The sequence below is a fragment of the Anomalospiza imberbis genome, chromosome 1, assembly GCF_031753505.1.
Source record: "Anomalospiza imberbis isolate Cuckoo-Finch-1a 21T00152 chromosome 1, ASM3175350v1, whole genome shotgun sequence".
Lineage (NCBI taxonomy): Eukaryota > Metazoa > Chordata > Aves > Passeriformes > Viduidae > Anomalospiza > Anomalospiza imberbis.
The window spans coordinates 96,670,691-96,685,702 of record NC_089681.1 but is presented as its reverse complement, the minus strand read 5'-3'; the positions used below and the strand labels follow the sequence as shown (position 1 = coordinate 96,685,702).

At 40.6% G+C, this 15,012-nt stretch overlaps 1 protein-coding gene across 5 annotated transcripts in view; it reads right to left on the bottom strand.

Annotated features, from left to right (window-relative positions):
- KIAA0319 (KIAA0319 ortholog) overlaps nt 1-15,012 on the bottom strand; it is a 53,766-nt gene that overhangs the window by 27,166 nt on the left and 11,588 nt on the right. For 2 of the 5 annotated variants that reach the window (XM_068200921.1, XM_068200932.1), the window contains exons 2-3: nt 13,531-13,695; nt 4,028-4,797 (exon numbers count right to left, since the gene is read on the bottom strand). In XM_068200921.1, coding sequence (XP_068057022.1) covers nt 4,028-4,797; nt 13,531-13,579 — 819 coding nt within the window. In that variant the 5' untranslated portion in view covers nt 13,580-13,695. Of the gene's footprint in view, nt 1-4,027; nt 4,798-5,307; nt 5,426-11,718; nt 11,856-13,530; nt 13,696-15,012 lie in introns of those variants that run through there. The other 3 variants (XM_068200940.1, XM_068200956.1, XM_068200948.1) reach the window with 3 other exon arrangements.

Genomic DNA, 15,012 nt, shown 5'->3' with positions numbered 1-15,012 from the left:
GTTTAAAATCTCTGTGCAGGTCCTTGCTCAAAGACCACAGCACCTGACACTGCATCCTGCTGACTACTGTGAAGAGAGGGAATCAGGGAATCACATTTTTGTCACCTTGCTCTGTATGGCTTATTACTACAGCTTTGTCTGGAAGCTGCAGAAGGGAGTGTGTCAGCACAGACCCAGGGACAGACATAGAATTGCTGTGGCAGAATTGAAAGGATGATAGGAAAACATTGTATTATGTGCAATAAACAGGGCAATTCATTAAACTTAGTAGCAAGTATGATTTTAAGACCTTCATATTTTCATAACCTATACAAAACCACCATAGTTTGAGAGGTTGTTTGGATCATATACCTATGAAAAAACTATTTGGAGACCTCTTGGCATTTTTAACCCAAATTAAAAATTTGGGTAAAAATTAGAGATTTCCTTCATAACAAAATTTGGATTTCAAAAACCAACCTTTTTCAGAAGGAAACACAAATATGTGTTAAACAATACATATGAGATTTGATGGAAATGTCTGCTTGCTGGAGAAAGAGACATAAGAAGGAAATCCTATCACCACAATATACCACAGGCAGCTTCTATTCACAAGTAAAGTTCCTAAACCAGAAAATTTTGGAGCCAAGCTGAACATTTGTGATAGGCATACCTGGCAGGGCTTAGGTGGCAAAAGAATGGCTGCAGGGGCCACCCTGGTGGTCCCAGTAAGTTTGGCAGTAGATGGAATCAAGCCACCGTGCACCAACACTGCAACCTCTCAAACCTAGTCAAAAAAGGGCAATAGCCACTGCATGCAGGGGACACAGGAGGATGTGGGGGGATGCAAACATTATTGTGCACAGGGCTGGAGACACCCTCGTGGAAACGCACTCCATGCCACCTCCCAGGGAAATGAGGCCCACAGCGAAGCCTACACCAGTGCAGATGAAACAAAAAGGAAGGAACAGTGGCAGAAAAGAGAAAGAAATGACAAATGGCAGAAAGGAGACTGCCATGCACTGACTCTAACCTCCTGTGCCTCTTGTTCCATCATGAAAGTGACCAAGCATAATCTGCAGTGAAAGAAGGAGAGTGGAGACTAGGAAGGGGAGAGGAGTTGTGTCTGGACTGAAGCTGATTCTAGGGAAGGTCAGGGAAATCTATTTGCTAAAATCATCCATCATCTCCATTTCTTCATCTATGTCTAAATTCAAAGGAATTCCCATATGGGAAACAAAGGTCACTTAGGATTTGGCAGTTTCTGAAAGCCTTCTGCTTCCCCAGATTATTTCTTTACATTAATAGAGAGCCTTTAGAGCCATTTCTCAATACATGCCATGAACAGCTTTTGATGTTATCCCATTAACATGCTTTCTACAGCTGTGCTCAGAGCACGTCCCAACCACCTTCTAACTACACTTGTCTTACCAGTTCTTCAGCATCATTATCAGCTGTGGCTAAAGATTGACCCAGGTTTGGCATTTCATCCCTTCTACACTGAAAGCAGCAATCTCATTCCTCAGCCTTTCTATTGGAATTTCAGTGGCTGTGCTAGCATAATGTTAGCATAATATGAAGATCACACACAAATTACTCTGTGTACTGGAGCGAAGTAGGTTTCTCTCCATTTCACTTTACAATAAAGCCCCATCTACAGTCAGCGTAAAAAGATAAAGCAAAATCTTTATGTTCTGGCTGGGGTGGGAAAACCAAAATAGATTTATCACTGCTGAAGGATGTGAAATCTCAACTTTCATAAAATAGTATTTACATGATGTGAAATCTCAACTTTCATAAAATAGTATTTACATGATTGCTTAGAGACAGGGAACAAACTTGCTCAGCTCTGACACATAGTTTAGGTGAACTTGAAGTTTTATGACTCCTCTAAGGCACAAGGTATAAGCAATTCAGTCAGCAGGGATCCTGAGAGTTGGCTAAAGATCAACACAATGCTAATAGGTCTTCCACTAGACTGCAAAATGCAATGGAAACAAGTTTCAAGTCTTACTGCACACCTGAAGTGCACAAATATGGTGGCGCACAGAGCTACTGCAGGTTCTTGGTGTGGCTTGATTTCCATCACACCACACAGGCAGAAACTAAAAGATGCTTGCAAGTTTCCCCTTGCAGATGGAAGGAAATATAGAGGATAAGTTTAGTATTGTAGTGGTTGGGTGTCCTTAATTTTAGCTCAGCTATTGCCCTGTGTTAGAACTAACTGCACTACTAGTGCATGACAGAATGTCACTCTAAGTTTTATTAGCAGTGACAGTCTACTTTGGTATTGTATTCTTCATATGTACATATATACTTGCTTTTTGCATACTAAGAAAAGAACAACCAATATCTACTCCTCTCACCTAAATCCCCATGTTAATTATGCTCATTTCAAAGTGTGCATGGTAGGAACTTTTTAAAACAAGTCTCCAATCATTAACTCTGCTTGCAGAAGCAGTACCTAATTTTTAGTTTGCCACAGCACTCATTCTGTTGTCAAGTGCTCTTCCATACACATGAAGACAAGTTCTAATCTCTTCTCACTTGTGCCAATACACTCCAGACCAACTTAGTCATAAAAGTCACAGGCTACCTTGACTCTACAGGAGGTGGTCCTCAAAAAGCAGCCTGCTGTCATGGCCCCCACTTAACTCCAGGGCAATGTCCCTTGCAATTCTTCCAAACAGATCCCACAACAGGCCAAAGACTGCTCTACTGCAGCCCATGGTTGTGACCCTGCTTCCTCACTTATTCCTGCCCCTCTTAGGAGCTTCTACCTCATGCCTACATCCCTAACTAATCCTTTGTTTCCTGCAACGGTGAGGTCCAGCAGAGTCTTTCCTTCTCAACTCCTGGAAGAAACTCAAAGCAATAACCTTCTTAAAGTTATCAACAACCTTCAGAAACTTTTTGCACAGCTTTTGCTCTGCTCTCTTGCCCTCCCAGTAGGTACTGGGGTGTCTTAAATCGACCATGAAGACTGGGACAGTTAATAGGAGCTCCTTCCAGTTACCTGAAGTCTTTATCTGTTTCTTATGACTTGCTGCTCTACACACATCAGTCATCCCCTCCCAGAACTGCAGCTGTCACAGATTTCACACAACTTTCTTATTTGCTTGCATTTTTCTTCCCTACAGTAACAGCAATAATTTACCATTTTCACAGCAAGAAATACTTGCTAGTTACAAAATCATGTGGAATTTAGAGCAAGTCAGCTAACATTGATCAATTTCCTCTTCCTTCTGGCAAGGGGAGTCAAACCCAGTGAATGCTGAATTTACAGCCTGTTTAAACTTTCCAACTGAACCCACCCTTTTTTTAAGAAACCAAGGCCCCTTTAGTCTCAACTGATCAGACTAGTTGGCATAAACAGAGAACAGGTGCATCTTACTTATACTGACATCTGTATTGGATTTTAAGTAATTAACTTATTTTTCTAATTATCAGATTCAAGGATTCTGAGAACAGAAACACCTTATCCACTTTATCCTGCTGCACATCATGGTCCAAAACCGCTATCATCCCTCCTTAAGTTCCATGCCCCTCTCATGTTTTAAAAGCATTATAAAAATTAACTCAGCACTTACACCTGTAACACCACTGTGCATTAGTAGCATGAAACCCATGAAGCAGGCCTAATTTTATTGATAGAGGAGCTTATGTTCCCTGATCCTGGCCTTTGGATACTAGAGGGTCTACTAGTACTGCCCTGCTAACTTCTTCCAGTGAGTCACTAGGGGTCAGAAGTGAAGACCACTGTAACACTATTACACCAGGTCCAGGTTCACTCATTTGTACACTTACAAGGAAACCTCACAGTGTCCTAAAAGGAACTTTACTCCTTACCATCTGATGAAAAAAAAAGTCCTTTAGGGATTCACCTGCCTCTTAAGACAATCCTATCCCCTTCAGCTTCTTTTACACAGTAACAAGACAAAGTCATTTGAGAGTTGTAATATTACAAAGCAGTAACCACAGATTTTCAAAGATTTGAAAACTAAAATAATTGCCAAGTATCCTTACCATATTCTACCTGCTTCCTTACCTCTTTTTGCAAAGCATCCTCAGGTTGTGCAAGGAGTGGAACAGCTGCTTCCCTTTCAAATGTCTTCCCAGGGAGTGGTGTAATCTCCAGAAGGGATGACCTCTCTGTGGAGTGTTCATTGACAGAAGTCAGTTCAGAGTTGTTTTTATTCAGAAGGCTTTCCACCTTCCCAGCCTCCCCTTTCTTTTCAGCAAAATCTTCTTGGTTATCTCCATCATCACCCATGGAACTGTTGAAGCCATTTTCACCTGCCACTATCAAGCCCCAGTCAGCATAATCCATACTGTCCTTCTGCTCATGTTTGATGCCCACCTGAAAGGGGTCCTGCTCCAACTCTTTATAATCATCAATGTATTCAGGTATCTCCTCAAGGCTGGGATCTTTTCCAAGCAGAGACAGCTTCTTCAGGCTACTTATTTCCTCTGACGGCTCATTCTGGAGTCCCACAGAGTGCACCATGCTTGGGATCACTTGCCCAAACCCTAGCAGTGAGGCTGGCCTCTGAGAAGGCCTCAGCACAAAGGTAAGGTAGGACTTGACAGTTTCAATTTTTTTAGGTTCACAACTGTCCTTGTGCTGGCAGTTCACGATGTAACAGCGCCGTTCAAACATCCAGGACAAGTCACAACCAGAGAGGTCACAACATGCTGCGATGCAGTCGGACACTGACAAAGCATGAGGAACTCGCATGATTTTAGTGGTTTCTAAGTTGGGAGATATTACTGCACCTGAGTAAGTGGCTCCTTCTCTGCACTGCTCACAACTGGAACCTGCAATAACACCACCAACATAAGGTAGAGCACTACAACCAAGTCATAATATAGTTTACTATGATCATAAATAGCTGTCAATATAGAGACACATGGTATTCTGTTTAAAAAAGCACATTTCCTTTCACTAGAATCACCACTACCTTTTTTAAGCATGTCCCTTTGCATAGTATTTGTACTTAGGAGGATTTTCCAGTGTAGGACCTTGACATATTTTGCAGAAGTACCTTTTACTCCTGCACCACAAATTCAAATACATAGAGATGAAAGCAAGTTGCCAATGCTTAAAAACAAGAAAAGAGCAGAGAATACAAAAATCATGGGATACGTCCGTTACTTCCACAGCATGTTCCTACTGGGAGCTTTAAAAACATGTTTTAAAACAAAACTCAAATAAGATGCTGTAGCATGTCATTGTTTCACTTGACGGAGAAGGGAGCAAAACTCTAGGAGAAAGATTTGCCATCTCATCTGAATGTCATGAGCAGTTCCTCACTCCAACCTACTTACTGGTCTTAATATAAAACCTGGATTGATTTCTCAAACTTTTGCTGCTTTACCCACAACTTCGTGTGAAAATCCAAGAGCTTGCTCCAGTATGGAGCTCCTTCCTTCATTTCCAGTAAAGCTGAAATCTTTTAACATAACATCAGAATTATTTTCATAGCACATTACAGACTGAGTGTGAAATGGTCAAAAAAAGCATGAATCAACATACTATATATTCTACTCAGTTTTTAATAACTTTTCTAGGTGTTTTTACCCTGGTTATAACTGCCCTTCAGAATTCTTCTCCCTAAAATCTGATTCTGTTTCATGAAAGTTGAGTAAAACCAGAAAATTAGTCTCTTTGGTTTTCAACTGGACTTTGGTTGCTACCTCAATGAATGAAAAGAAACATTTTTTTTTTAGTCAAAAACCATCATGCACTGTGGAACTAACAGGAATGGAAGGAAGACAAAGCTGACTTTGCCTGCTTTGTACCTCATTATTCACAATAGTATAGGTCAGGAAAAATGAAATCGAGTAGTGGGAATAGGCTGGAAATAGGGGTTAGGTCTGAATATGAGATGCAGAGATTCTCCAACACATGCAACGTGTCCAGCACCACATCACAATCCCCACCACCTCACTGGGGCTGAACTGCAGCACATACCTTCACAATACATGGTCTGAATACAGCTATCAAAATATATGTGGGGAATCAAACTGCCTGGGAAGAATGTAAAGCTTGCAAAGTAGGTTAGTTCAATGAAAAAAAAAAAAAAAAAAAAAAAGACAAATCAAACAAACAAAAAAAATTGCACCATATATTGAGGGATAGAGTAGGCAAGATGGTATGATGGTTTTGCAGAGCTGGCTGTGTGGGGTAAGGAAAAATATGAAACAAAACAAATTTTAAAGAAGATTGATGACATGTAAATAGGTATAGCTGAATAGGAAGCTGACAAAAAGGATAAAGAGCTTCAAGTACCATTTTTCTGACTGCAGCTACTCCTTCACACAGAGCTAGGATGCTGTTGAGTGTTCCACTTCACACTTTCAGTGAAAAAAATCTACCCAGGGAAACATACACTTAAAACAACCTATCCTGTTCTTACACAGCCCAGACATAAAGTATCCTTATCTGTACCCAGAAGATGCTGAAGATTTCTGCATCTTTTTCAGTTACATTGCATATAAAATTTTTCTCTACATTCCCTTTTATCTCCAGTAACATAACCACCTGGCAGAGACTTGGAATTGTCATCACGTCTTTCCTTTAAGTTACACAACTTACAACAGAGGAGCCAGAAAAGCCAGAGGAGCCAGAGGAGCCAGTTGTTGCACAACTTACAACAGAGGAGCCAGAAAAAGTCTGGGTTAAAATGAACTATAGGAGTCAGGCATCCCTTTCAACCATTGTCTTTTTGCCACTCAAATGCATTTAGTTAATCCCATAAATCAGTAGAGAGGTGAGTAACAGGCCTTTAAAAAGGGAAAAGAAGAAACATGACTCTGTGCAAATGTATAATATCAGATCAGTAATAAATCATTACAATGAATACTTTAGGAACAGCACTATTAATGTGGCCAAAAAGCTTCTTTTGATGGTTGTTTTCATCACCCCCCTTCTTTAACTTATTCCTGAGAGAGTGAAAAGTGTGTTAAAAAATTAAAACTGAAGGTTTCACTATTTGCTCAGAACAGAATGACCAATAGGTCTTGCTTTAGAGACAGGCGTACACAACTGGAACACTCCACAGATCTAACCTGAGGCCAGACTTTTAAGTCCTCAATCACCTTCAAATCTCACTCCACCCCTTTCAGTTTGACACATCAGTTATCACACTTCAGAGTCAATACCACTCAAAATTCATGGTGCTTCTTTAGCCATAGAGAGAAACAAGTTCAGCACATTCCTAAGATGATACATGACTTTGAACCTAGATCTCCCAAGTATGCAACCTAGCCACAAACCTTGGCTACCTGCTTTTGCAAGTGTCAGAGGGCCTTGGTTTCATCCCAATAAGGAACAGAAAAAAATCTCAAAGTAATGGAAATTTCATCTCTTGCTTTATCTAGCGTTACACCTGAGTTGAATTGTAGCAGTAAGTGTGCAAGAAAGGATGAATTTATCAAGCTATTTTGGCCTCACACTGGGTGTGTCCACTTCACATGAAAAATACAAGACCTACTTAGAGTGAACTTGATCTGATCTCTAATTTCATATTCTATTACATCTCATCTCCAGTCTGCAGTGGACTCAAACAGATTTAGGGAGGTCTCTTATTTACAGAAAATTTACTGAAGGTGCGCAGTATGAAAGGTCACTTTTAACATTTGTATCTGCTACAGTATTACCCACTGTGTGAGGTCATAGCATAGCTATTTTATATTAGTTAACTGATCTCAGGAATTAAACCTCTGTTCTACTCTGACCAGTAATGGCAAAACTCAGCATCATGCAATTCTCTGTTTCAGAAAAACTCATTCAAGTTACCAACAGGAAAACCGATTCCCATTGTAAAAAGGCTCAAAAACCCTCTGGAACATGAGTCAATAGCCTAAAACATCTGCAAGCAAAGTGTTTCCCTTCCTCTTAGCTGCACCCTGTTACATCTGCTGTAGGACAACACTGACATATCCAGAGACTTAGTCAGAAAAATTGGTTACCATAAAAAAACCCCAATCTATATCCCCTACCAAAATCCTAACAGAGTCACAGTGTGGAATACAGTTTCATTTTAAAGAGATTCCCTCCTTTAATGAGGGAACATCCACACCTTTCTTTGAGCTTCACACTTCTCTTCCTTCACATCTTGGAGCATGAGTCCATTGATGTCAAGAGCCCATCGGGAACAGCTATTTCCCTGTTGCAGCTGGCTGGAGACCTTTCCTCAAGTGGATAATTGAAACCTAAGAGTTTCTCTCCCCTGTGGTCACACAGCCATAAGCACTTGAAAGATTTGGCAGCAAGTATTCTTTAGTCAGTCAGTAGAAAATTGTGACGGTGTACTAACACTGAGGTCATTACAGCTCATCACCCCAGCAGGAAGACTTGCAAGGGCAGAACTATCCTCTCTGTTTGCTTTCCCTAGCAGCAAGCACTGTAAGAAGAAGCAGAAAGAAGTGGCAAGAGGAAATGTAAAGTAATAGAGAAAAGCTCAGATTCAGACCTTGCACCAAGAAATGTCACATTTGACCAGAATCCCATTACCTTTTTGCTGGCAGCACAACATTGAGAGTCCACATAGCACATTATTCTCACAGCCTAAAAGCCTCTGGACTACCTGACCATGGAGGATCCTACAGCAGTTTGCTAAAGGAAGAGTAGGATCATCCCTGTTATCTCGCCATATGCGCCATCTACTCTCTTTTAGCAGCAAACTAGTTCTATTCTGTTTTTAGGCTTAGTGATCTTTTTAAAATCTATTCAAGTAACTTTTACGTCATTTGGTGAATTTTGAGATGAAAGACATCATATCAGTAAAAAATAAGTTTCGTTTTTTCCTACTACCATTATAACACACTGAAACATTTTTTATAAGTTTCTGGAAGCTAAATTAAAGTAAGTTTTTAATTTTAGTTACAGTCATCTAAGAGGAGAAATTTAAAAATTCCAATTTTCAAGCTAGAGATAATTTCCACAGCAGAGCTATAAACCCCTGCAAAGCACACTTCATATCATAAATGATGAAAAAGGCTTCTACTCCATCAGCTTTGGTAATGCCCTACAGAAGGTACTGTCCTTGAAACCAGAAAAGCAGTATCACTGACATCTGAACATTTCAACATCTGAAATGTCACTGCATTGGTTCCTCCAGTAGCAGTTAACATCTCTGCACACCATGAAAGCATTTTCATTCTTTTACTGCAGGCTGCCCTGAGGTTCTCCCTCAGGTCTTTAAACACAGATACATATGTGATAACAAAAGCTATCAACAGTAAATATCTGCAAATAATGATCTGCAAAGCCTTTATGGTCATTACAGCAGTCTTCACACTTCTTTTGTCCAGAATCTGTTAGTAGTTCATAATTAGTTCAGTGGGTCTGATGATCCTTTTCAAGTATTTTTTTCATTCAAGGAATTCTCATCATCCTGGTTTGTCGCTGATAAACCAACTAAGTGCTATTTAAAAAGAAGGAGGGGTGCACAGCTGTTAACTGTTGCATCCCTCCACAAAGAAATATCAGACCACTTCCAACGGAGGTATGGACAACGTGAACTAACCTGGCATACGGCGTAACACACTGTGATCCCAGAGATTGTAATCAAGCACTACACCATCTTGTATCTCTGGAAAGACCTGCGTGAATCAGGACACTAGAACATCTAGGTATGGTAGAATAAGTAACAAAGAATGCACCATGAACCCATAGCAGTGGTTCCACTGTCATTTCAAAGGCACACCTACATCTTAAAATGTTCCTTGACACTCCTGGCCTGGGCTTTACATGTTAGACGTGTAGGAAGAAAAGGGTATTAATCTTTTTCAAAGTCCAAGACCAATAGTAGTGAAATGTGTTGAAAACTGAGGGCTTGTAATATATTTAGAAACATCTTCTTCTGGAGTAAAGAAAAGGACATTGGTGAAGGCTATCAAGGATTCTGGGAGGTCATAATCTACATCTGGGCTACATGGACTTGAAAATAGGAGATTAGATGACACGACACCTGTGACTGCAATTACCTGGCAATTGCTGTTTATATTTTTGTTGGAGTGGGTAATCTCAAAACAAAGCACACAACACACACACACCACAATATGACAAAACCACGAGTCAGCCATGAGAACGCTATTCATAATATTTGCAGAAATGCATTTTAACAGCAGTATTTGCAAGGTCTGCTTCAAATGCCAAATTAGAATATGCCTGCTCAAGATGAGAGCTAGACTTAATTGCTTCCAAGATACTGGACTCTCAGTTACAAAGTAAACTCACTTTCCTGTGCTGGAAAACAATGTCTCTTTTCTGTCATAGAGAAAAAAGAAATTGATACATTAGCAAAAAAACATTAATTCATGGCCAAATAATTGAAATGTATTTCAATATATGATGCTTTCATCAATTCAAAAAAGTGAAATGAATAAGCACATTAAGGAAGGTGTATATGGATAAATTAGGAGCTGCAACCAGAGATTTTGGAAATCAATCACCTAAAAAGCATGAGACGTTGAGTGATAGAGGTATGGTACACACACATACCTATTGCTACACTCGGCTCAAGCCTCCTGAGAAGCATGAACATTAGTCAGTGACGGATATCTGTAACAATTAGGTTTATGTGGCACACCTTGGTAGTTGGGGGCAGGGGGAAATGGACTGTCAGAATGTCTTTGTGAGAAGACACCAGAAAATGCCCCATGTCAGGACAGAACCTATTACAAGACTGACTCACAACTGGCCAAGGTTGAGCTAAACAGGAATGGTGGCAGCTCCTCTGCGATAAGATTTTAGAAAGGAACAAAAGTCTGGCACAACCGCAGCAGACAGGAGAGAGGTGTAAGAAAATGTGAGAAAAGCCATCCTGTATACAGCAAGGTCAGTGAAGAAGGGGTAGGAGGTACTCCAGTGCCAGTGTAGGGATTCCCCTGCAGGTGTGGTGAAAACCATGGTGAAGCACTGCTTCATTGTCCTGCTGGAGACCATGGAGCTTCACAGTGAAGTAGATACCTATCCCTGAAGCCCATGGAGGACCCCACCTCAAACCAGGTGGGTAAGCCCTGAAGGAACTTCAAAAACCCAGGAGCAGGCTCCTGGCCTGAATCACAAGCCCATAAAGAGGATTCCACACAAAAACACATTTTCCAGCAGGACCTGTGACCCGACAGGGGATCCACACTGGAACAGCTTGTTCCTGAAGAACTTTCATGAGAAAAGGACCCATGGTGGTGTAGTTCTTTAAGAATTTGAGCCTATGGGAAAGATCTCATGCTGGAGTAGGGAAAGGGTGTGAGGAGAAAGGAGCAACAGAGAGGAAGCATTATAAACTAATTGCAACCTTCATTCCCTGACTCTCTGAGCTACTCATGGAAAGAAGAAAGAATAATTGGGAGTAAAGTTGAATATAGAAAGATTGGAGAAGTGAGGGCAAAGTGTTTTTATAGTAGTTCTTCCTTCTCATTATCCTGCTCTGCTTAACTGACAATAAAGTAAATAAACTTCACTAAGTCAAGTTTCATCAGCTCTTGACTGTAACTGGTACATGAACAAGACAAAACCTGTCTCGATCTCAGTCCACGGAGTTTCTAATCTTATTTTTCTCTCCTATCTTGCTGAGAAAGGGAAGTGACAGAGTGACTTTCTGTACACCTGGCAGCCAGCAAAGGTCAACCCACATATTCATTAAAAGCAGTAAAACACTATTAGTCAAAAACTATCATGCACAAAATAAAACTAAATAAACATCACCTGAAAAGGACAGAGTAGCCCACCTCAATTTCTTTTAACGAACCAGAACATATTTTTCAATATCCTTCCAACATTATTCATCAGTGAGTCTGTTTCTCTCTTCTCTCAGTGATGTAGTATCAAGTCTTTCTTTCCTATATTAAGTCAGTCTTCTCATTATCTTAAATTAAAACAAGTGTTGAGGTAACGTGGGGTTTTTTAAAGAAAAGGTAGCCTTTAAAAGCACAAGCTCATGTGCAGAAAAAAACCCACAGAATGAACATCTAGCAAATTCCTGAGTCTCAGTCAATTCACCTTAAAGCCTGCACTGGAAAGAAGTCCTTTTGACTTAAAAGAGGTAAGCATTTACTGATACATTGTATCATACACATCCTGGAAATTAGCAGGAACCTCCCAGTTTAATTAAATATTAATTGTATTAAAAATACTGCAAATTATTGAGATGGAAATAAATACAAACATTTTTACTAAAATAATATGAGCTATTAGATTATACTATCCCCTAAATACTGTGAACTGGTAATTGAGATACAGGTAGAGGCTTGAAATACAGCCAGGATTTTGAGAGAAATGGTCTTGTTCTCAGATAAGCCAAGACAGCATAGCAAATTTGCAACTAAAAACAGGTAACTTCCTATATGCATGTGGAAGATGTTCAAATCTGCTAACAATTAACAGTATTATCAAAAGCATGAAACTGTTACATTCTCTACAGGCAAATTTCAGTATTTACTCTACATTACTCTGTTCTGCTGAAGTTGCTGTGGGGTTTTTTCTAAAGATGCTACCATAGACCCTACAGCAGGTACTCAGTATCTCATAGGAGAGGATTTTATTTACAAAAGGTACACTTCCTCACTACAGCAACAAAAAATTCAGCTCCATGTTCTCTTCAAAAAGCTTGGCACTATGAGATCCTCATGGTGATCTTGATGACTACCTCGAACACCACCTATGAGCTCAGACATAGTTAATGACTATCCCCCTCACCTGTAGGCTAATATCCATCCCCTTTCATCAATGTTTTCCAAATTCAGCAGTCAATTTAAGCTTCAGCACATTAAGCAAGTCTCTCCCTCATGAAACAGCCCATTCTGTTTATACTACAAGAAGTGAGAGTCAGACACTGGTGCATTATTTTCTCAGTTTCTGCTAATATAGATACTACCAGTACCACCACAGATAGATCTCAAACAATATTTTTTTAAGGAAATAAACCCCACTTATTAATATATTTTTCTTCAGTTACCCTATCAAAACTACCTGCACCAGATTAAGTCTCTCTCTGACAGAGGTAGTATTAACTATCATTCTTCATCTTTCTGGTTATGGAAATAAATTACCTATTCCTGTGGCTGAAGCAGAAACTTACAGGACTTTTCCTGTGTTTTTTAAAAGGATAGCTATGTTTGTAGAGAGTATGATGAGGTGACAGATGTGAACCAGTGTACTCATGCTACTCATATACAAACCACCTTATGACAAATCAGAACAAAAATGTAGCAACACAATGCAAGCAACACATTATTCTTCAATTGCTCTCTTGCAAGTGAAAAAGAGGGAAAACTCTTTGAACTCTCCCACCACCCACTCTTGCCCCATGCATGTCCCCCAAAACAGCCTGCTGAAATTGGCTTCAAACATCTATTCACAACTGCTTTCCTCCATTGCAACTTATGAAGCTGTAACTTACCAAAGCTTTTTGCACTGAGGAGTCACAAGATTTCCCAGCTTTTGCCTTATTCATATTTATTTCACAGCTGTATACACACTCAAGGAGCATTTAATTCACTTGTTCTGTCTGGATGATTCAGACACAGGAGAAGTACTCCTACCTGTTATTGTCCATAGGAACAGGCAGAGAACACCAGGTCCAAACGCCATGCTGCACCAGGAAGGCAGTGACAACTGCTTTTCCAGCCAGTCGTGTGGAAATTATAGGTCTTAATGCTGGGTTTTTTTTCTGATATTGTTTAGTGCTCTGCTGTTGCCATCAAGCACTGAAACACAGCACAGGAAAAAATAGGTCAGATGTGAGCATTAATTAGAATATCACAGTTAAAGACAATAGACAGGCAATATGCAGGCTTTATCATTACTTCCTGACTTCTGCATGGATGACATAGTAGATCAGGTACGCTGAAGATACAGAACAAATTACCCACCTGGAAATCTCTTTCTCTAGAGATACAGAAACACCCCAGAAATATTTGCACTCTTGGCCTCCAGTATCTCAAACCGCACAAATACTCTGTCTGCAGTTATCCAGACCCTGGTTTAGCTATGACTTTAAACTAGCAGGTACTTTTAACTGAGGAATCACAGACAGCATTCTCTCAGATTTAGCATTCATGCTAAAATCCATGCAGTGTTAAGTCAGCTTTTAAGGCAATGCTCAAGCTATTCTTTCCCAGCTATCGAGGCAATGCAAGCAGACACTACTTCAGAATTTCTAGGGAGACATTCCTTGTCAGGACACTAAATTCTCCAAGGAAGGTATCCTGAGCAACAAATAGATGTAAGGAATGAGTAATTCAAAGCAACATTACTCATGCAAGACTCATGCAAGGAAAAAACTAGTTTAGCTAGACTCCCCCCATGCTGGGGAAGATGAAATAGGAAAACCTTATAAATATGATTGCCTGGCAAAAGATTTGGAAAATACAGACATTGAGATGAGAACTAGATTTGAAATAGCAAACCTTGACTACTGAATAACCAGAAAACAATAGTATAGCCAGGCTGAAAGCAATCCCCCTTTCTGATTAAACAATGCCCTTTACCTGCAGATAGGTCCAAGGGCCAAATGGAATGCTCTGTCTCACCCCCCAGTGTATGGTTCATCCCACACCTGTGGCCCTCCCCTGAAGTATCAGGTATCTGTGACCCCATTGGCCCAAGTCCTGTTCCAGCCCACCTTGAAGCCCCCTGATAAGGTGTGCCCGAGGGACCTGACGCTCTCTTGGACCTTCCCCTGGGACCCTCACCTGGAACCCTTGCTCCCTCTCTCTCTCCCCCTGGGCCTGCCACGAGTTGCGCCTGGCAACTCCAAGCAGGGCCTTTCCCCCTTTTAATAAACCACATTTTCTAAGACCTGACTTCAGAGATCTCTCATCCATCCAAACCGTCCTGGAGATCCGCGCTCGTTACAGACTGGCGACCAACGTGGAAGAGCGAACCCTGCAGAAAGGCATCCACACGTGTCTGAATGCCTCTTCAGCTTCTCTACCTGTGGCAGACTTCTCCATGGACAGTAACTAAATAACCAGTTGTAGTCTCCTATTCGGTGTCGCGAGCACAGCATATCGTTGCTGAGC